Source organism: Halyomorpha halys, unplaced genomic scaffold (genome assembly GCF_000696795.3).
Source record: "Halyomorpha halys isolate HHAL.00 unplaced genomic scaffold, Hhal_1.1 Scaffold238.1, whole genome shotgun sequence".
Taxonomy (NCBI): Eukaryota; Metazoa; Arthropoda; class Insecta; order Hemiptera; family Pentatomidae; genus Halyomorpha; species Halyomorpha halys.
The window spans coordinates 33,591-59,007 of NW_027107468.1; the positions used below are offsets into that span (position 1 = coordinate 33,591).

Below are 25,417 nucleotides of genomic sequence, written 5' to 3' on the forward strand. Positions count from 1 at the left end.
AAAAAATTTTTGGTAGTGCTAAGTTTTCCAAATCTTTATTTTCTAAAACTGAAGTGCAAAAATAATTCTGGATATAAATGTATAATTAAATTTTTGATTTAAAATAATGCAATATGTATCATTTTTAATTTTGTTGGTCCAGATTTTTTTTTTCTTTTCATCTACTATATTGAGAAATTACAACAGGAGGTTATATTAAGTAAAGTAGATAAGTTGACAGTATACTATTCTTGATTTAGATGATATACTATTTCCATTCACCATAAGTACTGTCCATAAAAGTGTGGAGATCTAGTTCTGCAGCAGGTGCTGTTCTTTTATTCATGTTCAAACTCGTCATTTCACATCATTATGGTTTACTCAACTTTGGCTTGGTTGTGTTATAGGAAATAAGTTTTATTATTTTGGTTTGTAAATAAAACGGTAGATGGGGACACTAGGATACTGCTGAGAACAAAGAAGCCTACCTGCTTTGTTCTAGAACAGTCTGTCATGGCATCTGTTTATGAAAACACACTCTTGTCTCTATTTATAAAACCCTCCTAACTTTTCTCAACAGTTTGTCTAGAAGTATTTTAGCCACTGAAGGGCAAGGGAGTTTTATATTGTTAATTATTTACATTAACACATATATTTTTATTAGAGGTAGTATACTAAGAGAGAGAGAGAGAGATAAATACTTTATTCATCTATGCTGCCTAAATACATCAGGTTGCTATCTCACACAGCATACTTATCAATCCGTAATCGGACATATATAATTTTAAAAAATTGGCATTGGCCCTTTTAAAACCGTCACAGATATATACTTTTATCTGTAATAAACTAATTATATTATTCTTAGGAGATTAAATATCCCAGAATCATGTAATTTTTTATTCATACGAACTAAGAGTTCAGTAAAGGATAACTGATCAATATATAAGCATCAGCATAATACTTATTGTTATACACCGAAATGGACTAATAACAAACATAGAACGTTCTAGTAATTAAAAGAATACCCCTTAGATTCATTAACTTCGCTGAACTGATTCTCATAAAGCTAAAACATTATCCAGCTGAATAGTGGTAAAGCAAGCAGTTGATATAAAAAATGAATCACTAAACCATTTATTTCGAAAAAAAAAAATAAATATGCAAACAAAAGCAGGAGTATTCAAGAATTGACCTGATAATAACCAGTGTTGCACTAGTAAAATATATAATGGAACTGATGTAGAAAAGCATGCTAACAAATAAAAGTACTTCATGAGATGAATATTGGAGAAAATTCAGAGGGACTAGATTAAAAAATGCAAACTAAAATAAAAATGGAGTCTTCTAACATCATATCTTTATACAGAAAAAAAGAGTGAATGAACGGTGTCTTGACTTGAGCAGACTATGAACCAGGTGTACTTTTTCAAATTAAGAAAGTATACCTCTATCCATCAAAGATATTTGTTGTACTGTAACGTTCACAATTTTCTCCCCTTGTCATTAATAAATTAGAACATTTTAATGTTATACTTCTATACTAGCTCATTAATGCGTAGAAAAATACTCAATCAAAGTTTTAAAATATGAATGAATTCAATTGTTGTTATCATAAATACTTCAATTCTTACTAGGGGAAATTAAACAAGAAAAAAGTGAAGTCGATTCTAAAAATTTTAAAAACTTTTTTGTTTTTATTTTTGTATTTGTACCATAGATGGTCTTAACTATGTTATAAAAACTGTTATATGAGCTTGATAAATTATTAACAGTATTATTGTTAATCACATGATTGATTACATTGTGTAAAGTATACAATAAATATTGATATACAATAGGCCATGGGAATGAGCACTTTAACATTGAGGAAAGAGCCCAAAAGTTAAGTCATATTGAGAAAGGTTCAAAAGTTAATTTCTCATTCTTTCATTTTCTATTCTATGTACAGTTTTTATCTGCAAGCTGAATTATATCTTTTATCTTACAGAATTAATTAAAAAAATATATACAAATGCTAAACAACAAAACCTTATGAATTTACTTTGTAGACAAGACCAAACATTAATTTAACAGATATACAGTATACAACATTATTTCCATTGTCTATAACATGAATAAAATTCATAAGGTTTTAATTTGAGCTAATTTATTCAACAATACTTTCTAACATAATTTTAATATAGGTACAAACAATGAAGAAAAAAGCCATTGCCAGGTAACTTGAAATGATTCAGTAATCATTTTTATTTGTTTCCCTATCCCTTTTTAAAATCAATAAAGGTAAACTTTAAATAAATAAGGAAGTTATTTTTCTTTATACATTAGTTACATAGAAAATCAATATATTTAAAATACAAACTTAATAATACTCTAAAACAATACCATTGGTTAAAAATACATTAATATATTGTAAAACAAAATACATAAAAAGTTGTATTCTAGCAGTAATTCAAAAAAGAAAAATTATTAACATTTAAAAGGTTATAAATCTGTTTTTAATATATATTTTTTATAACATATCAATATTACTAATAAGTAATAAAATGCATTTGTGAAAAGGAATGTGGTTTCACAGAAAATTAAAGATGAAGTTTTAATATTTTTTTTTTTGTTTTTTATATTTTAGTAATTAAATCAGTCTCATTGTTGCTAATGCAATTCCTACTTCCCATTTAGCAGTTGCATACCAACTGTGTAATTGATCAATTTTTGATGGGAAGGAAAAACCTTTGGCACGTGATATACTACAATTCAAAATTCATTAAAAAAAAAAAATATCTTACAGGCTATATAATTACAAAGCACTGGATTTATTTAAGATTAATACAATTAGTTATTTGTACAAAATATTAACAATAAAAAATACATTAATAACAAATAGCACTAAGTGTAGTCTATAATTTCCTTTATTGACAAATACTTAAATTAAATACAGTTAATTCAAGTACAGCGTAATGAAGCATAGAAAATCTGTACTCAGCTATTTTCTAAATGAAAACAGGAATACAATTTTTTCATACATCTTATTTAAATTGAACTATTGAACGTACTATTAGCAATATAAATAGTAATTTGATACTCGATCAATAGTTACTAATTATATAAGAAACATGAATATATTGATCTAACTCATTAAGATCAAAAAGTATGTGTTCTAGAGAATAAGAATCATGCAAATTGTTGTCAATAAGTGCCATATTTCAAACACATAATTTCATAATAAATTGATATAAATAAATCAACTATTATTTGGATATTACATAAACTTAAAACAACTGTACAAACATGTAATGTCTGGTAGTGAACCATTATATCGACAAATTGTTCAGTAACAGACAGCACATTTAACTACAGGCCAAAATATCACAAATGGACTAGGGTGCACATATATAAGGTAGAAATACCAGACAGAACAAATAACCATTTTTAAAAAATAAAAAAAAAGATAGTTTTTCTTATTGCTGCTGCTTTGGGAGAACAAGACCAAGTGCTTTTTGCGCTTCACCTATGGCACCAGATAAGCCTCCAAGGAGGGCGTCGCGCTCCTCTGGATTCACTGACTGTAACCTTGAATGGAGTTGCACAACACTTTCTGCTGCCCTCTGTAGTTGCTCTGCCATATTAGAAATCAATTGTTCTGATACTGAAACAATTAAATTTTTACATCAGTTTTGAACAAACTAATAAAAAATATTTTATATTTCTTCCGGATAAGTCACTTTCAGCATAATGGGAAGGTTTAATGTGAGACTAAATTAACAAATATATTTATAATATACAATATATACAAATATATTGAGTACTTAATATTATTAATGCTCAAAAAAGTCCCTGACAGACTTGAGTCTCAGAAACAAAAAGTTCGTTCTAGACCTTTCCTGGCAACAGTGAATCACCTCCATCTTCTTGTATCCATATGGCTGAGGTGTTCCTCAATGTCATCAATTCACAACATCCAAGATCTTTCCTTCCTGGGTTGCTGTTGAGAAGTTTCCTTGGCAACCTCTCTTTCTCCATCCTCTCTAAGTGTCCTAGCTATTTGAGCCAGTACTTTTTAACAATGGCTATTATATTGGGCCATTTGAGACCGTGGCAGTTAAGGCATGGAACTGCAGTGGCACCAGTTCAAATCCGGCTTGGGAGGTTGACTTTTATTTCTGTGGCGGTCCCAAGAAACAAAAACTTGGCCCCCCACCAAACCAAGGTAAGAATAGGTAGATAACCCAACAAAGTGACTATGATATTTTCCTTATTATAGAACTCATATAGCTCATTATTTTTTCTTATTCACCTTTGATCATTTATTTTCTTGGAGCCATATATTTTTTACAAGATTTTCCACTTATAATTTTCAATATTTTCAGCAACTTCTCTTTTTCCCTGAATCAAAATCCACATTTCAAATCCATAGGTAACAAGTGGCCTTATAACAATTTTATAAAATGTTACCTTGGCCTCCTTTAAAAACCTAACTGAATATGTAAAATAACTAATGAAAAATATAATGTGATAAATTGGGAAATATTAAAATTAGAAATTAGCTACTACCTTAAATCTTCAGTAATAATTCAAACATAATTTTCTTTGAAATATTCAAATACATCACTTTAACTTTCATAATCATGAGAGATAGTTGACCGTGGATGACTTATACGAGGAGAAGATGGTTGGGGTGAGGTCAAAATAAAACACAAATAAGTTGAAGTAACTTATTTAATCGTGCCAATGTTCATAGTGGATAACACTTTAACTTTCATTTCTGCAGTCAGACGTTAGAAAAACCAGAAGCAAATTCAAGGATTATCCAGATAATAACTGGCTACTAAAAAATGTGGTTTCAGGAAACCTCTATCAACAATGTATTCCAGTAGAACTGAATTTTCTCGAACTGGAAAAATTCAGTGCTCTGCTTGCCTGGCCAGGGGAGATACTGAATATAATGCTTTGATTGCCCCTTTCATAATATTAAAGAAAGCAATGCATTGATCTTTCGAAATTACAGTAACTTCAGAGAACATGTTTGTTTAGATTATTTACTTTCGCCACAGAAGGAGAATATTTTTCTGCTACCATCCTCAAGAAATTAAGATAGTAGCATAGAAAAAGACCTTGCTCAAGTAAAGTATTTGAGGAAACCAGAGAGATCAGCTGTCTTAGCTGAAATAACTATCTCCAATGTCACATCCTTGCACCAATGCATAGCAATGTCCCATATGGTATGCTTAAAAATATGAGCTCTCATATTGGATAAAAGTCTTATCCTAATGCTTGGTCTTTTCAAGAACTAAATGAAAATATCCACACATAATTGTATAAATAAGCATAATATTCTAATCTACTGGAAACTTACAAGGTGCTGATGAAATATCTTTAACGGGAAGCTCATAAGGACTGGGATCGAGATTTGAAGTTCTCACAAGTCCTGAAGCTGAGCGCTGAACTTTCACTCCACTTCCTCGATTCAAATCTCGTTCAGAACCACTCCTTCCCAATCCTGGCCTTTTACTAATAGCATGATAGTAATGATTAGATCATGTCAAAATGTTAAAATCAGTTTAGTTTTAATTCATAAACACATTATTATTCATAATCAAAGAAAATATTACAAAATATTAAATAAAAAGTCGGTAGGAATTAGTCAAGGTATATGTAACCTAGATTGATCTCCAAGTTCATTAATTAAAACTAATGGATTAAGGAATCTATAATAATTATAAGCGTATGATGAGAACTTCCCATTTAAATCAATTTTCAATCCCTGTATGATATTTTTATATCGATTAAATGACCTGTAAAAGTGAAAACTTTGATGGAAATATAAATCTTTACCACTACTTGGCAAGCAGAACTTCAAAGTAATGGCATTACACTAAGGCAATTGGTGAATCATGTTTCTCGAGATCAACCTAAGTTGCTGAATCAATAAATTAAACATGTCAATTGCATATTTCCATACTTAACAACTACAAAATAAAAAAATAATGATAAAAATTGATAAATTTAAAAAATGGGATTAATGAAGGAAATGTAATACCAAGTAGGACTTACCCCATCCTGTCTAAATTAGAAACACTTTTGGGTCGTGGAGGTGGAGTTGGTTTAGAATTAACTTGTGCTGGTGGTTGGTTTTCTTCAGAGCTCGAATCTTCTGTATTTCCACCTTGGTTCAATGCAACTAAACATTCAACATTCATCATATTACATCTGTATTTCCACCTTTGTTGGAAACAACCAAACATTACAAATATATAATGCTACTGATCTTGAAAAAAACTATTGAACTATAGAACTTTAAGATAATAACTAATCTAATTAAAGGTTGAAGAAGGTTCCTGTTGATAACTATTTGACATTTTTACTTTTACTTACTTGTATATGAAATATATAATAAGGGGAACTATTGCAATTGTAAAAAATTTGACTTACAACTTTAGGCAGAAATACACGTTTTGAGGTCCTCTGAGTTCAAATAACTAGTCGCACCAAAATCTGTGATTATGTGTTCAGCCTAGCTCAAAAACGAAAAATGATATGAAACTGAAATTACATATTTAAGGCAGGTAAATGCCTGTAGTGAGACAACAACTTTTTCATATTTTGTCGATTTCCTCAATAATGACTCGAACGATTTTGATTAAACTCATTATATCAATGTACTATTGAATGTTATTTAATATCAGATAGATTTCATCCTCATTGAAATAGTCTTATATTTAACAAATCTACCACTAAAGTATCTTTAATTTTTTTAATTTGAAATAAATAACAAGCTTTCATTGTTGACACAACTAAATAATGGATTAATACAAAATATTTTAAAAATTGATGAATAACTAAAGGAGAAAAAATGAAAAATAGAGAGAGGCTCGAAACAAAATAAAACCGAGAACACACAATTGCAAGTATTTGTTTATGACTTTGTTATCTTTTGTTAAACTGTTGTATTGTTGGCAGGGAAAAAGTAATTATTCATTATTTCTACACCAAGAACCCTAAAAATTTATTTTTACAGCAACAGAAATATAAGATTATTTTGTTCTAAATTTTATTCCACTCTTCTAGTTTGGGATTTTTCTTCAAAAAATAGTTTTGAACAGAGCCCACCAATCTACTCAAAACTTTGGGACATAAGTAGGGTACTAAGTGAAAGTTTTATGACACACACACTGCACAAGAATATTTAAATTAATTTTTAAAAATTTATATTTAATATTTGAAAAATATTTTCAGTAAATTAATTTTAATAGTATTTTTGTGACATATAATGCATTGTGGGGATCTTTGTGATATCTGTTTTATGCCATTAACTTTTAAAATCAAAAGATCATTATGAGGAGATGGATAGGTGTGATCATACAGACAGCTTCATATTATTTCCCATTTTTCCAACTCAATAGATACTGTTAATTATATAGGAACAGTATTGAGAAGAGGCACAAAGATTATTTTTGTGTGAAAACACCCATTTTCAAATTTATGGCTTTAAGATAACTTGGCACTACAAGCCTCGTGAAATACAAAAATAAACATATTGTAGATTCCAGAGATTTCTTAAATATCTATAAGGTATAATTTTGGCCTTAACTTGAGCATCGATCTTAACATCGTTAATGCTACAGAAGGGATACAAATTATTCCTAGGACAATTCAATGCCAAGAGAGCAGGTATTAATAGCAAGACTTTTTGATGCTAAGTATTTTTTCAAGGCTCAGGAAAATTCTTAAAATCCAATGATAAATTTATTTGAGTCAATCCACTTTTTCCCAGAAATGTTTTTAATTTATTTTCCACTTGTTATCAATCCATTACATCACCTAGCAAACTTTCATTGCCTAAAAGCATTTCAGTCAATTCCTCATGGTGTTACCTAGATCAAATGTTTTTATGGGTCTCTGTTAATTTTTTTGAAAATAAATAGAATCCATTTTGAAACTAATCATCTTATATATATTTCAATATTTTATGTTAAAATGATTACTAATATTTAATACTAACCTATGCCAAAACTTCAAAAAATAAATGTACACACTTACTGGCAGAGTATGCTCCAGACAATGCTCTCCTTCTGGCAGCTAACGCTTTATTAGAAGCAGAGGCAGACATTTTATTTTGTGATGATATAGTTGGCCTCATTACCCTGAGAGATACAAGACTTCTCTGCCCACCACCTGTAGTTTGGCTGATGTCACTCTCAGAATCACTCTATAAAATATAAATAATAAGATAATGGTTTTAAAATTTGTTTAACTTCTATCTTATGCTATTATACACAATATACAATGTGGATATTTTAAAAATTAAATACGTTCCTTGCCATGAAGACTGTGCATATAGGAGTAAAACTCAGACATGTTAAAAATCAAAGAATGGGTATATATTTTACCTAACTTATGAGGGCTGACCCATGGAATATATATTTGACAAGACAGATTAGTCACTGGTTGAATAATTGTCCCTTCTGCTCAAGAAAGGACAGTAGAAATACAAATAGGTTTGTAAACTTCAATATACAAGTTCTTGGATACCTGCATTACCAACAATTAACCAGTACCTATCTTTGATCATGCCTCAGTTCCTCTAGCATTCTGACAAATGTGGAAGTGCAAAATATCAAACTTTTCGTTTAAAAAAACCCAATGTCTTTTTGTGAGAGGCAGATCTAATTGACAGATATAAACCATTATTTTAATCAAAATATTCAAAAGGTTCAAATAATAATCAATTTGAAATATTATATTTACATTGTAGGAAGTTAAATGATATAGAAAAACATCTGAGTGAAAATGCGAACTCAACTGAAAGATATGAATTTATTCAATCTACAAAAGTTTTAATAGTATTATGTATGCTCTAAAACATTATTTAATAATTTTACTTAAGTTCAATCAAAATACTAATTATAAATGTTCTAACAATATTATACTAAAACAAAAATGTAATAACTTTAAGAAACCCCATTATAAACCTGAGAATAAAGCATACATCATTTTTTCTTAATAATAATAAACTTTTTATTTATTTTGCGAAAAGTCTCTAATCAATTATTGCTAGTAACATTGTTACATTACAAGCAATAATTGGTAAGGTTCCACATCCATTAATTATATTGCGTAAAGTGTTTGAAAACCTATTTAAAGAAGGGAAGGGTTAGAAGGGTTAATGAGGGAACATTCTTCAAGGAAGTTTCAAAGCTGCTTTTTATTACTAGGTGTTCCATTAGTTTCAAAAGATTAGAAAGGAGACAAACAGGACACAAATCATGTGGTATAATAAATTGATACTATATTAAGCGATACTAAGACTCATCTTAACTTATACCTGCTCCATATGAAGCTTTATTAGTTCAACCAATATAAAAAAATACAAGTATTCAAAAATAAATGCCTCAGAATTTATTTGATATAGTTATATCAGTCAATAACTATTCATATTACAGAAGAATATCTAAAGTGCACTCTGAATTAAATATAGACACCATACAGTATTAACTGATACATAATTTCTTCCAGTCTTGCCACAACTCATTAAACCCTCTAATCACAGAAATAGGAAATTACACTAAAACTAAAATCCGTAGACATAAATACAAAAGAACTAAACATATATTAATGTAAATATAAATCAATGATATGTATTTTGTGTTACTCAATGAGTATTATGTGTTTTATTCTATTTAATGTTATGTATTTTATTTTAATTCAATAACATATTGGTTTTTTTCCCCTTTGGTTTGTTTTACTAAAATGTAAAACGGCGTAATTATGAAATAGGTAGTTAGTATCAAGAACATTGTTTTGTGTAAGGAGGAATACCAAAGCAATTTGGTAAATATTGTACATTATATATTTATGCAATAAAAAAAAAATTATACAAAAAGAAGTCATGCGGTGAGGAAATATTTGAAATTTTATTTAATGAACAGACTAAAAGACATCTTAGATATTAATCCTATTATTATTCCAAATATTTTCACATGAAAAAAAATTACCTGGTTTAATACTCCAACTGAACTACTTCTCATCATATTGCTCTTAGGCCCACTATGTCTTGAATTAGAGTGAGTTTTTGTCGTTGATGGTTTCGATGTACCTGAAATTTTGAAAAGTAGATATTTTAATTCAAAAAAGGAATAATAAGTTGGAAAATATTAAGTTACTTCTAGTTACAATAAATAAGAATATTATTTTTAAACTATCATGATCATCAAATGTCAAAGAGAGAAAGCAAAAGGTTATTCAATTAACATTATAAATAAATCTTTTTAGTGCAGAAAATATATACTTAAAACAATGATTAAAGAAGTTAAAACAAAAGAAAGTAAAAATGTTAAACATGATCAATTAGCTGTCCACTGATATTGATATTATACATGTATAAGCTGAAAAATGCACCCCGACAGATTCTGGGTGGATGGTACATCATTTCCAAAGGAGACTGTTTCCAATACCCTGACTCCAAATTAACTCCAATAAATGATCAATGGATTGAGATAGACAAGAGCCTTCTCTCTGTCAAGAATACTGAAATCCTGGAAATTAAATCAATAAAGCCAGTTCTGATATACGACTGCAATACCTGAGCCCTAACAGGTACCCAATAAAGTAAAATTGAGTGATTTGAAAGGAAAATCCTCCAAGCAATCTGGTGCAAAAGAGAGATGCTAACAGAGACTGGTCTATTGGTCTGTATCTTATGATATGAAGGCAAGAAGTTTAAGATGGATGAGGAATGTGGCTTGAAGCAATCTGCAATGACATCTCTACATAACACTAAATGGCGTAATTGTTGGCAAGAGACCACCTGGCAGGCCAAAAACCTGAAATGGGATCGATGAGCAGAAACAACTAAGATGCATAAAAGCTGCATGCAGCAAACTGGAAAGCAGTAGCTAGTAGGCAGTTACCAAGTTAAAGAAAATTGAAGGAGGCAAGATTAGATAACTTCAGGACAGTAGGAAAGAAGATATCCGATAATTTATTGTTCAACTTTTAAATTTTATTATGTATAATAATATTTCAGTTAATTTAAGTTTCACATATTATAAATAGGTAAAGAAGTTTCAGATTTTCCTCATAACTAAATCAATCCATCTCTTTTTCCTTTTAGCATGTAAAGAATATTTTTACTTTTAAAATAGTGAAGGGTGTAAGAATACACTCTACTCTAAGTAACTTAATTATTTGAGGTTGTTTTAAGATGTTAAATAGCTGCCAAGAAGTTTGGTCCTCAGACATTCTAATTAGGAGAATGAAATATAAATCCCTGCATACCTGTTGACCATGAAAAGTTTATGGCTATAAACTTGGACCAACTTGTCACTGTCCTTAAAATCCAGTGTTTGAACAACAAACATTGGTAACAAGGAAATCGCAGAATTGTCCCGAAAGTTGTAGGCTAAGAAACTGCTGGCAGGCTACCACTACTCCATGTAATATATTTTGCGATGATAAAAACAAACAAGATTATTTTCAAGTGGCTAATATATTAAGAAGAAAAAATCTTTAGAATATTTGGACTAGGGAATCACTAAAAATGAGAAATTTTAATCTATCATACATATAAGAATTGTCTGTGTCATTACCTGAAGATGCACTTATTTCATTCTTTCAAATCTCAATAATAAAAAGACATAATTTCGAGCTGCAAAAATTCAAACCTACTTAATGGCATAATACCTTCACTAGTACGCTGCGCAGGAGCATCTTTTATTATGGTTTTAAAAAATGTTAAAATGAAGGAGTTGAGGAAAACCGTCAGGACACACAGTTTTTATTTGATTTCTTTTTTACAATAGAATAAATAATGAGGCATATTTTTTTAATGGAATCCTGGTTTAAAAACTGACAAAATCAGGTAGTGAATTGAAACAATCAATTGTACATCGAAAACGAAATTTTGAAGTAGTTTACCTATGGGGGACATGGTGAGGGAGTGAAAAAACAATTTTTTTTAATTCTTTATTAATTACTTATAAATCTATTTTGGTGGTAACATATAGCCTCCGTAGTATAACCAAAGGAGTGGAACAGTTCTTATTTGCTGCCAAAGACTGGCGCTTACATTAGAGGTTGAAAATGGACCAGGTGTTTAATTTACACATTTTCAGATAATGACCCATAGAGGTTTTCTTGAAAAGAATTATACTAAACAAGTAGAAAAATATATTAAAGAAAACACAAATTTTATTTGTATTTAAATAAGAATTTTTGTTAACATAAAACCTGAATAGAAATAAGAAAGCTAGTCTAACTACTGAAACAAGGTACACAGCAGCAAGCATAACATGTACAAACACACGTGTAAATTCTACGAGTTTGATAAATACACAAGATTATATTATATTCAATTAAAAAGTAATTTTTTTTTTAGGAAATTCAAATAGAAAAACAAAAATCATGCAATGTTATGATTAAATGCTACATTAGTAAATTAAAAATTACTAATAGAACCTTTTAAGAAACCTATAGTAACAATTTTAGTAATATCTAATGGTGTGTTCTTGAACAGAAACTAATACATGTCAAAGAAGGTTTTTTTATAATCTACTTTTTCTATTTTATTTCCTCAAGACCCAAAGGAAAGGAAACATGCTAAGTAGTAAAAAATTTTCTTTCCAATTTTCATCTAGTTTTTGGATCATCAAGGAGTCCAGAAAAGGCATTCACATTTTTTTTTTCTATTATTGCCCTTTACCCAATTTCTAAGGAATCCTTGTTCCCCTATACAACTGAACCACTTTAATTGAAACCTAAAAGGTATGTAATGATCAGTTGAGGGTTGTGAATATAAAAAAAAACATAAAGAACAAAGGTGTAGGGGTTCAGTTCAAAGTATAGTCAATGGCATCATGGAACTTAATCTAAACCAATCTTAAGTGACATTTGCATTTCCATTTATTCTGGTATGCAGAACTGGTGGTTGCCACTTGAATACAGGCAGGTAAAAAATAAAAGCAATTCCTTATCAAATTGCCAGTTAAAAATTGTTCACTGTCATTGATTTCATACAAATTTGTGAATATTACATAATTAGTAAAATAGAAAAAAAAAAATGCCAAACTTCACCCAGGTCTGGGTCACTCTATTATAGTCTGACCATTTGCTGTCCTGCTGAACTGATATTTCCCAGTACTATAACCTAAAAATTAATTCTTAGTACTATTAAGTAAAAATTAATTCCTAAAACATATTTCACTAAATTACTGGTTTGCTTTATTAGTAATACATCTTACTTTATTCTCCAGTGTCTGTGTAATGTAATTTTTATTGCAAGACAAATCTTTTTATTTAATTTATTATGATATTTCCAAAAATAATTTCCTGATGATGCCTATCTTAATAAAAATAAGAATATTGCAGATTTCTCAGCAATCACCTCCTAGGAACCATATGTTGGGAAACATCAACTTAACATAAAAAAAAAATGTTCATTAAAATTTGCGAACCTTGGCTTTCAAATTGCATTTTGACAGGATGATTTGGCATGAAATGTTTCAAAACCGTTTTCACCTTTCCAATACAAGTTGTATTATGGTTTTGGTTTATTTTGGCATCAGAGACAAACTGGCTTCAAATTAGAGTCTCTGAATAATGAATGCTTTAAGGGATTCATAATATAACTTGTAAATTGTAATACTCAAAGTGGCATTTCATATAATATAAGCTTATATAACAAAAAATCTAATTGCAATAGTTATCTAATTGTTTACATCATATGATATACAGCAGTGTAAACTAATCTTACTTCATTAAAACATGTAATTTTCGCATACCTGAAAATGTACTTCTTGAACGCGGGGATGGATTCGCTAGATCACTCAATGAACAAGCTCTTCTAATCCCTCCTGATTCTTCTTGAACTAAGCAAACACAACATGCAATATCAAGCAAACAAGCTCAAACATTCTCTACAAAGTAAAACAAATAAAATGACTCATGCTAACCAAAATATAATGATTATATTCAATAAAAAGGCTATCTAAAAACACACAACAAAAATGCACATTCTTAAATCATAAACAAATTTAACTCTAATATTAATTTTTTATTTAATTAATATGTTGATGGCAATTGATTCATTTAATAATAATAAAAAAAAAAAAGAACACAAACAAATAAAAAATAACTTTGAAGTAAAAATATAGGAGAATACTGTAGAAAATCGTAATCCTAACTTTCATCTAAATAAGTTGAAATTCGTAGTTGTAATATTGCAAGACTATAAAAATAGAAGGGAGAACATGCCTATTAATATTTTGAAACTCCCAAATGAATTAGAAGATTTATGTTTTTTAATTTTTCCATTAATTTAGTTAATTCAGTAGTTCAAATAAAAGGCCTAAATGTTGAAAGCCATGTTCTGACAATTTAATTATACCTCGAGTAATGAGATAAAACAGACAAGTAATGTATAAAAAGAAATAACACTTTTATTTACATTATAACATTATCCAAAGCTTTAGAATTGAAAGAGAGGATTCATGAATGATATCAACAATAGGTTATTCCTCACTTCATCATTTATAACAATTTAAGACAAGGATTATTTTAAATTTTATTTAGTTTTTCTTGTAATAAATATATTAAGATTACATAAATAAATAAATAAAATAAAAAAATAAAAAATGCATATTTGGGCAATTTCAACACCTATTTTAACATTTTTTGATCTATTAGGTCAAAGTTTTTTTCTGTGTAAAAATCCAGTCAGTGATATTATGGCCTTTCTTAGTTTGCAACAGAAAAAATAATAATCATAAAGTGTTTACTTATCACTACTAACTTTTAGATGTGTATTTACAAGGTATCTTAACAACAAAATGCATGATAAAAAATAAAATAAAATAAATAAATAAAAAAGACAGATCAAACTATAAGATTAAGAGCATAATTTTCATTGTCATTTGAAATAAGCATATCTTACATAAAAAAGGACTATAATTTGTCAATTAAGTCCAGATTTAATAAAAAATAAAGGTTAGTATGGTTAAAGAATTAAAGATTTTTGGTACCCAATTGATATGTATGTCATTAAGAGATTGGTAAAGCGATGAGATTCTTTAATTGGAATCATCAAAGGAAAATTAGTTATTAGTACAGATTATTGTAAGTTAATTAGATGGTTATTTTTATAGCTTTTGTCACAGCCTGTCAATTAGCAATCTAGCAGGAACTAATTACAACATAGAATATATAAATAAAACTAATCTATATTCAAAAAATAATCTTTTTTCTAATAATCTATTAAAGATCTATTAAAGACCTGTTTACTAAAATAAATAAAATTCAGACAATATTTAAAAGGTAATGAATGCTCAAACAGTAATTTAACGATTTCAAAACTAGTAATAATAATAAAAAATTAAAGAAAACGCTAAGAGTGCATGGGCAAAAATTTACATGCTCAACTGTAAAAAAAAAAAAACTACTACAAAATTTAGTTTAATAAAACCGTGATGATGTGAAAGTGATTGTGGTCTAAGGTTTCCATATTTTAAAAATCATTTTAATATTAATGAAAATACTAAATTACCATTTGAATACAATTAAAATTAATGCAAATATACAAAACACTTTTTCTCCCCCTCCCCAAAAATATTTTTCGATGGAATTCCTTAGATACAATCATGTGCAGAGTAGGCAGTAACTACCTGCGGAACATTTGTCTGGAAGAAGTTGACCATTTGCTATTCTACGAGCAAGCTGATTTCCTATTGAAGGTTTCCATTTCCTCTTTGGTGAATTAGCACAAGAAGAAGATGTACCCGGAGTAGAAGATCCCGAGTCACAAGAAACCTCTTCTCTAGCTGAAATGCGTTCGAAGTTTTGGGATAATAGTTTCACACGTCCACCATTATATTGTGGGAGATCTGGTATAGCATTAAGACCAGGATCTTTCACTGGAGCTTCCCATAAATCTTTCCGAAAAACAACTTCGAATGATTTTGTTTCTTTGTTTTTTTCAGATAACAGCTTATTGATTCTTTTTTGTGTAGTTTTTACCCTCGAAATTGTCATATTGACTTTAGGTTTAGGTGGCTTATGTGCAACGACTGGATGACTTTCATTATTCGAGTTAATTTTCTTTGCCTCTCTATTTTGGAACTTCTTCATCAGGGCATTTGGAGGATTTGGTTTAACAGGGCCTTCACCCATAGGAATAAAAAAAGATTCATTTTTTTTATTATCATAATCAAATAAAGCATAAGGAGTTTCAGGGCGACTTTTGGAAGCACTAATTCCGACCAGTTCTTTCATACCTGCTTCTTGAAGGCTACGAGTCCTAGAAACAGTTTGCTTCATGGGTATTTCATCTAAAGCATCATCAGGAAGTTCTTTTAAGTCTCCAGCATCAGTCAATATACTTTCTGTGCTGCGGAACACTTCCTTATTTTCAAACAAATATTGATACTCACTCTCATCCGTTAGAATACTTTCTGTGCTACGACAATTGTTTTTAGATAAAAAGAAACTAGCACTTGAATGACGATCCCAATTTTCGTTGGAATCATCAGCTAAAATATTCTCTTCACTATGGAATTTTGTTTTTTCCCTAGATGAATCTTTAAAACCAAAGGCACTAGCCGATCTTTCTAAAATTTGATATTCACTAATACAACGTCTAGGCTTCGTACCAAAGCCGGAACACTCTTCTAAAGAATCTGAACTATACTCACTTATATCAGATTTATCTGAATTTTTGTCAGTTGGAGGTAAGAAAATATCACTTTTAAAAATTTCATTCAAATCATCACATGATTTCGACTCACGACCATTATCAGTACATTTTTCATTTATATTTACATAAAAGCTACAAGAATAACGCTTATACCTATTAGCTTCATGAGCTGCAAATTGCATATTGATTTCTGTATCAGTAAAGTTAGTAGGGGAAAGTTTATCATAAATAGGAGAGCCAGTTAAAGAAGTTTCCATCGATTTGGACCCGGACCTGTGCGGGTTTACTGATAGCTGGGATAGGTTAAGGCTGATGGGGCGATCAGATCTATTGTTAGTCGAGTTAGTAGGTTTAGGCCTCCTAGTAAATGTGCTGGAGTCAATCTTTTTACCTTGCTGAACTGCACGGTGGCGTGGAGTAGGTTTTGGATGGTCACCTCCTCCACCGCCACTACTATTATAAACCCCTTGCAAGCTTAAATCTTGTATACTTTGACTCATTTTCAAGTTAGAACGATACCCGACCTAAAAAAGTAAATAAAATTTATCTCTGTCAAATTAAAAATTCAAAATGTAAATATTTTTTTTGATAGGAAAACTTACGCTTTGCAGTTGCCTCCTAGTCTCCTGTATTCTCCTTTGAAGTTCTTCCCTTTTACTTAAAGCTTCTGAATCATTTTTAGCCACTTTTGCAGCTTGTATCACATTACTATTCCTAACTCCTGTGTTCAAACTAACATGATGTTGAGATGATAAACTTCTCTTTCCTACCATTAAATATTAATCAATTAAATATATTTTAAAATGATTATGAAATGAAAGCATTATTAAATAATTTGAATACCTTTTCTTACTGGAGCCAATGATTCTTCTGCTCCACTTAAGGATTCAAATGTATTTTTAAGGTACTTCTCCCTATGGCCTATCACATCCAATGTGTCAGAGCTGGAATCAGAATTAAAAGATTTTAATTTTTAAAATATTGAACTATGTTGCTATATAATCATGTATGTGATGTAATACTTTGGCAATATATAACAATTATATTTGATGCAAGAGAGATAAATAACTAGCCTTACCTAACGGAATGATGAAGATGATCAGATGTTGGAGTTTGCTCATCATCATCACTCTGGCTCCCAGACACAGATCTACTTGCACTTGATATTTCACTTGTTACCATCAAAAGGTCGGGTCTTTTTGATTTTTTCATTGATTTCCGTAGTTCGACAGCGTCCATATTGGTAATGGGAAACTCCCTGGAAAAGTAATCAGTTATCAGAAAATGAATTTAATTTTGAATTAAGTTTTTTTGAGGGAATAATATGGAACCATTTCTAGATACAATAAAAAACATGGTGTGTTGAATTCTAGATATACAAAAAAGCATGAAGTTTGGAACCATATATATTTACAGCATATTGTCTGAGATTTTTAACAGTACCAAGTATACAATGCAAACTATCTTAAAGTATTATTTCAATTATTTTTATATCCCTTAATCAATTTTCATACCCTGTAAGGGTTGTTTGAGATTAATTATTTTTGAAAGATTATTATTAATTTCTTAATATGACTATCAATTCTATTTAAATTTGGATGTGAAAGCTGTTATCTTAGTTTTCTAATTTACTAAATATTAAATATATTTTGTGTTTAGATTCACGTCGTATGCAATCTAGGGCAGGAACCATAGATTCTCCTATAGGTTATTAACCTATTCTAGCCAGAATGGCAAGGTTGAAATTTATTTCGAGTGTCTGCCATAAAATATGGCAACAACTTTCAATGTCATTAAGTATTCATAATCCTAGTAAATTAAAAAATATCTCACATTTTATGAGCAGAAGAGGAGTAGAGATTATAACAGTGAACTATTTAAAACAAAAATTACTTTTTTAGTCATTAAATATGTACCTAATAGGTTCGTCATGTGGTGGAATATAAAGAGGTCTTCTCGTATCACTTGATTCACCTTCTGAACAATCCTCAACATCTCCATCATGTTCAGTACTTTCAATATCCTAAAAACAAAAAATATTTAAAACAATAACATTTGACCATGAAAGGATATTGCCCATAACATTTTCATAAAATAAATATTTCTGAAATACCTCATACTTAAAACTACCAAGGGAGCTATCATCAGTATGTGGTCTCTGGTTTATTTCAGTGATTTCGCTCCCTCTTGTCATGGTTACTTTACTGTTCATCATCTGTGAAAAAATGGTTCATAAGTAGATACCAATTAAATTAAAGCAGAAGTTATTAAATTTGTTTTCAACAACTTAATAATATTAATGAGGAAAGTTTTCTGTATAAATAGAGTAATATCCAAATTAGGTTATACTGATAACAGGATAAAAGAAGTTTTCAGAGGAAATAGAATGGTTGATCATATTCAGAAATTTCATCCAAATTACTATTGGTATCATTTTATACTATTTTTTGATAAATACTCCACACAAAAAGTTTTAATAGTGACATAAAACTTTCTATATGCAATAGGACATAATTTAATACATTTTGTAAATACATGACACAAATAGCTAAAAAATCTTTAATACTTTTACATAATCATAGTTATAGTTATATTTGTACATAGGTAACATTATATACTTAGTTATGCACATTTTTAAACAAAGCTGTGACGTTCTCATTTATTGAACCTCTAAGGATGTTCGCTAAAGACGTAAGACCTGATTAGCCTGTTATTGTTCACCATATACCTCTACCTCTCCCAAGTCAGGTACCATGATAGCTTCTACTCTTTACACATACATTGAGGATTTTTTTTTTTATCCTTTTAAGAACTTAATGGAATACTAAAACTATTAGCTTCCAAGATTGGTTTTAAACTATAAATTTATATCTAGCACTTTATCTAACATTTTACCATGATTGCATAGTTATTACTAACTATTTCTATTTCATTACCTATTTACATTTTTCAAAAATTAATTAACACTAAAAGTGTTGGAAGCGATCAAAGTTTGTGATTCATTTTGAAAATTAAGCTTTAAGTAAGCAATGTTTTCCACTGAAAAAATGTTTACCAGATATTTGGGTCAGTTTAGCGGCATCACTATTTATATCTTCTTTTTTTTTTCTTTCTTATTCCATTATTTACTTTTTTAATGTTTATTTTTCTGCAAATTATCCCTTTTTATCTGTATATTTCTACATGGGTCTGTATATTACCTATGCTTTGTCATCTAAAAACAAACTGTACAGTACCAGCAGTAGTTGAAATATAAGTGCATCCAGAGAATTATTTTTTCACAAGAGAGAGAAAAACTAGAAGACAGAATATGATGTAATGAATACTAGACCAATTTTACATTAATAAAGTATAGAATATATCTATCTTTCTTCCAAGTTTAGACCAAATCAGAGAAGCCATTTAAGAATTTGAGACCTCCTCGCTCTTTTTAATATCAAAATAATCTGTTATTTTAGTGACTGGGATAAATTTAACGTTTGTATGGAAAAATGTACTTCTTGAAGCAATGTCATTCGCTAATAATCAAAATTGACATAAAAAAAAAAAATGTTTTTTCTTTAAGAAGAAAATATAAATCAAAATGAATTTTTCTACTCCAAAGCCCCCACCTTCCACATAATCGTTTTGGGTAGGCTATACTATTTTCTATCAAAATAAATAGGTTTCAATACAAATCTTATATCCTTTTAGTTTCCAAATATTACAAAATAAATGAATCGATTCTTTAGGGATAACTCATTAATACTTACTTTAGAAAAGAAAAGAGATTCTCTCTTCAAAATGGATTTTCCCATCTCTGCACCGCTGTCAACCGAGCTATCTTCTTTACTTCCATCAGAATCTAATCGCTTATCTGAAAAATAGTAAGAAAATTGACTAAATATAAAATCTAACAAATATGTATTTATTAAAAACTAGCCATATAATCTTAAATAATAAGCAAGCCTTTAGCCCTAATACAAGATCCCAATAAATAAAATATTCATTTTTTATTTTTATTTATTACTTACTCACATTCATTCAAAATATTAAAAAAATTCTCACTCATTAATTTACTATAACTCATATGAGACTTAATTTTAGATATCAGAGAATTTTTTTGTTTTTCTCAGCTCTTTAGGGCACATTGGCAAGAACTCTCGGACATGTACTTAATATTTTTTGAACAAGTATCACATTTAAAAATATTTCCCATTGAAATCAGAAATGTTCTCAGCAATATTACCAACATTACAAATAGCAATAATTATCTTTCTCACCCTTAGGTAGAATAACTGGGTCATCAAGAACAGACTTGATAGTTAATCCTGACTGCCCAACACGTTGAGCCCAGCGACCTCTAGGGCCTGCTGGTGTTCTACCCAAACCAGAACCAGCTTCAGTAACATCGAGTTCTTTCTTTGCCCAAACAGGGAGTTGTCCAAAACTGTACCTAAAACAAAACTTTCTTATTAAGATTTGTATAATTTAACATTGAAAGTGGATAAGTGAACAACTCTCAATAATTGCTTTTAAATTTTAGGTTTTTATTTTATGAAGAAATGCTTATTGATGATAATAACACGTTGAGTTTTATAGAAACAATGACAAATTTGTATAAAGGAAAAATAAAAGTATAAACAAACCCAAACCGTTGATGTGTCAACTTCATTTAAAATACTTTTTGGAATAAAAAAAATTATAAGAAAGATAATTCGCATAGTTTATTAATTGAAATTGGTTAAGAATTAGAAGTTCTTCAACTTAATTTCAACTTAAAAAGATAAACTGTTTTAGTTTTCAATTTAAAATTGTAACTGAAAACCATAAATTCAAAGTTCTGCATTTTTTTTTTTCAATAATACTGAAAATATTATTATTTATGGAATATTAAGGAGATGATATGGGTGGTGATGAGAAATAAATTATAAAATAGTTACTACTTAGTAAATACTAATGTTTCTACACTCATTGTAGAGTCAGAATATATGTAGCCTGAGCAGGAGCTGTAGGCACAAATAGGATTGAACAACACAGCCTACAACTTCAATATAGCATCGAGTAAATAGTAATCACTATTTTGTAAGTTATTTCTGAATGTAACCAACATCATCTCTTTCTTAATATATTGATCATAGTTTCTGTTGAGCTATCAGATAGAAGAATAATTTTAATCAAAAAATAAAACTACTTGAATTAAGCTATTCTACATACACCTAAGTAATATCTAATGGTAAAATATTATCTGTAAATGATAAATATCAAGCAAAATAGTTAATTTTGAAGTAACCTACTCAACATAACATAAGGCTTATGCTAAATATCTAAATAACAGTTATTACAATTTAGCTCTGAGATTCCTGATAAAAAATAGCTAAAAAATATTTAAAACTGATACATAAACAACTTATATCAGATCAAAGTTTTAAAAAATTTGTTTAAAATATTTTTCATAGAAAAGTAATAAAATTATGACTTTCTGGAGTTACTTTTTCTTAAACTAGCAAAACTAAGTTTGCACAATACTGAATATTATATTTTGAGTTGAGGAAGAGGTGTCATTAAAAGTAAAATTTGAATATCACAATTACCTGTAGTCAGCTTGGTTAGCATTAGCATCAATAGCATCCAAATTACCAGGTACGAAATCATCATTATCAATATGGAGGCCATTTAATATTTTAGTGGTTGGTTTCCTGAAATAATTTAGACATGTATATTGTATCTATTATTTAAAAATTAAGTTAAATAGAAAAAATGGAGAGAACAATTTTGTATACTCGTAATGAAAAAGAACCAATAATTTTTAATAATTTAATTAATATCTTGCTAAGAGAACTAAAATATAACATACTTAGCCCTGGCTTGTTGCTGTGATAACCTTGCTTGCATTGTCACAACCATATCATGTGGAACTGTCCAAACAAGTACACAACCATCACCAGAAGCAGATACCAACCGAGTGCAATCAGGGCTAAACCTTAGACCAGTCACCAGTTCCGAATGCCCAGACATAGTAGCCATACACTCTCCCGAGTAATAGTCGTATATACAAAGTGTTTTATCGGTGCATGAAGTCGCAACAAATATACCACTTGCATCTAATGTCACCTGAAACGAAACTAACATTTTAAGAAGAATAAAAACTTGAAAATAAACATATTTATTATGTTAATGTGTTATACAATCATTTTATATCAGAAAACAATTGTTTAAACATAAACAAATCTTGATTTATAAAAAATTAAACAATTTAAATTAGTAATAAACTAGCTTTTAAAATTACTGTACCTTAATTAAAGAACCATCTTCACCAATGGAACCTTTAAATGTTTTACTATGCTTCCCTGAAGACACATTATATACCCTAATATTTCTATCCTGGCAAGCAGTCAGTACATGTTTATGGGATACATCAACTTCCATGTCATATAGAGTAGTTTTACCAGCTGCATTGTACATTCTAGCAAACTGAACCTGGCCATCTGCACCCTATAGAAAATTCAGAACCTGTGTTAAATAAGCTAAATAAGAAACAGAAATAAAACTGCATGATGATGTTAATTTTAGTAACAGACATGAACTCAATAACCGTAAAACTTTTGCAACTGAGAAATAAATGTGATTACTCCTCCTAATTTCTACCAGGTCAACAGAATCTATCTTTCTTTGGTGGCGGAACCCTTTTGGTGGAAGTAGGTAAATGACAGAATTATTTCACGGAACCTCTGGAAGAGGTTCATGGAACTGCCGTTCCGCAGAATCCCAATTGGGAACCGTTATCTTAGACATTAAAATTTCTCTAAAATTTTAATTCATAAACATGCCTTGTTAAAAAGTGTGTGATTTGTTTTATCCAGCCCCCATTAAAGTTGCTGTATTTATTTTAATAGTTTACACGTCATCTCTTAACAATACCAAATCATAAGCATACCCAAGTATTGGGGATTTTACCATTCCAAGTTAAACCTTTTTTGGTATTAATTAAGTTCAAAACAGAATCACTTTGTTTTTGTAGGATCTAAAATTTTTTAATGAATTTCCCCAAGACACTAGTAATAGAGCTCTTGAATATTATGCCCGTAAAACCATTTGTATGTTATATTGATCATTTTTAAAATAAAATTATTAGTAACTAATTACTATACAGTTTTGAAACCATTATTAAGAAAAACTTTTTTAAAATTAAAATATTACAGTATTTTTTATTAATTATTGAAAGATTTATATATTTAATAATTATGATAATAGTCAAAATAAATCTTACTTATATCTGATAATTTTTATAGGAACATATATAAAATGCCCCGATGTTTCTCCATCTTTAGGATGCTTGATATAAAATTACTATCTGTATTTATTCATATTGATATCCAATAATCTTATAATTAATAATGTTAAAACATGAACTTACAGTTTGAAGTTGTCGAAAAATGATTGACTTGTCAGCTCCACATGACACCATTTGCAGATTCTGATGATTGCTCAAAAACCTCACAGCAGTGATGGATGAGGAATGATCATCGAGGGTTTGGAGAAAATTGTAACCCTACATGATACAAAAATTTTTTGATATACAGATAATAAATGATACAAAAATTAAAGACAAAAAGATACAAACATTTACTCACTTGCGAAACATCAAACACATGTACCAGGCGATCCCTAGAAGCAGAAGCCAAGAGCTTAACACCACACTCAGGACGAGAATATTCTAAGCAAAGGACTTCTGCATCATGGGCTTCAATTAAACAGAGTTCTTCTAGAGTTCTTGTATCATGTACTCTGGCAACAATTAAAAAACAAAAATAATATTACTGAAGAGAAACTTAGTATTTTAAAAACAAAAATTGTTTTTTCAAAATAATACAATATTCTAAAAGATATAACTTCTTATAAATAATCATTTATGGGAAAATCAAAAAAATCACACGACTTCAACCATCCTTCATTGATTAAATAAATGATGTTTCGGTCTTACTGCTTTGTCCATTTTCAAATTAATTTCTCGTGTTAATACAATCATCATTTGGATAAAAATTTGAATTTCACTGAAGTATACATTCTTGTCATGTTCTCGGTAATATGTTCCCAGAAATTATTATGTATGGCAATTTTTTTTTATTTTGTATTTTAAGTATTCTATTGATCATACTGTATAATGGGATTATACAGTATGATCAATAGAAAACTTAAAATACAAAATAAAAAAAATTGCTATACATAATAATTTAGTGAAAGTAATCTACCTAAATAGTCTAGAAGAAAGTTTAGAAAAAGTCTAATTAAAAAATAAAAACACAAATTTTTTTCGTTAGATAAGCCACTATTAACGGAAAGTTAAACAGAAAAAATTATTTCAAAATAACTTTATACTGAAGTAATTAATGTAGTTTTTAAAAGGGTAGGATAATATGGGTTTGGCTTTTATGATGCTTTAATCATACAATAAAATTCTAAGGAAAGAAACTATGAACTTTGAGAACAAGTAAAAAACTTGTATACTACCAAAAATAATTAGAGAATTCTCGTAATTAGATCAGAGTAAAATTTAAAAATAATCCAGAAAAATATCTAAAACTATTACCACATTTTGAATCATCAATCATAAATGATAAATTAAAAAAAAAAAATCCTACATATCTTTTTTCAAGTTCTTTAATTTTCTGTAGTTCAAGAAGTAATTTTTTTCCTTGTAAACAGAAGTTATTATTCTAAAATTTCAATTTTATTATAAAACTAAGTATAATACCAAGTAATTGTAATATAGTACTCAGG

At 29.1% G+C, this 25,417-nt stretch overlaps 1 protein-coding gene across 4 annotated transcripts in view; it reads right to left on the reverse strand.

Annotated features, from left to right (window-relative positions):
- Window positions 1-1,640: 1,640 nt before the first annotated feature.
- The window catches only part of Wdr62 (WD repeat domain 62), a 148,136-nt gene continuing 124,359 nt past the window's right edge, over window positions 1,641-25,417 (reverse strand). For 3 of the 4 annotated variants that reach the window (XM_067045773.1, XM_067045772.1, XM_067045774.1), the window contains exons 11-29: window positions 24,271-24,424; window positions 24,054-24,188; window positions 22,931-23,131; window positions 22,494-22,750; window positions 22,231-22,335; window positions 20,920-21,092; window positions 20,410-20,513; window positions 18,771-18,872; window positions 18,574-18,680; window positions 17,736-17,915; window positions 17,501-17,601; window positions 17,260-17,423; window positions 17,049-17,181; window positions 13,752-13,838; window positions 9,969-10,069; window positions 8,014-8,182; window positions 6,028-6,154; window positions 5,330-5,484; window positions 1,641-3,622 (exon numbers count right to left, since the gene is read on the reverse strand). In XM_067045773.1, coding sequence (XP_066901874.1) covers window positions 3,435-3,622; window positions 5,330-5,484; window positions 6,028-6,154; window positions 8,014-8,182; window positions 9,969-10,069; window positions 13,752-13,838; window positions 17,049-17,181; window positions 17,260-17,423; window positions 17,501-17,601; window positions 17,736-17,915; window positions 18,574-18,680; window positions 18,771-18,872; window positions 20,410-20,513; window positions 20,920-21,092; window positions 22,231-22,335; window positions 22,494-22,750; window positions 22,931-23,131; window positions 24,054-24,188; window positions 24,271-24,424 — 2,743 coding nt within the window. In that variant the 3' untranslated portion in view covers window positions 1,641-3,434. The remainder of the gene's footprint in view (window positions 3,623-5,329; window positions 5,485-6,027; window positions 6,155-8,013; window positions 8,183-9,968; window positions 10,070-13,751; window positions 13,839-17,048; window positions 17,182-17,259; window positions 17,424-17,500; window positions 17,602-17,735; window positions 17,916-18,573; window positions 18,681-18,770; window positions 18,873-20,409; window positions 20,514-20,919; window positions 21,093-22,230; window positions 22,336-22,493; window positions 22,751-22,930; window positions 23,132-24,053; window positions 24,189-24,270; window positions 24,425-25,417) is intronic. The other variant, XM_067045776.1, reaches the window with a different exon arrangement.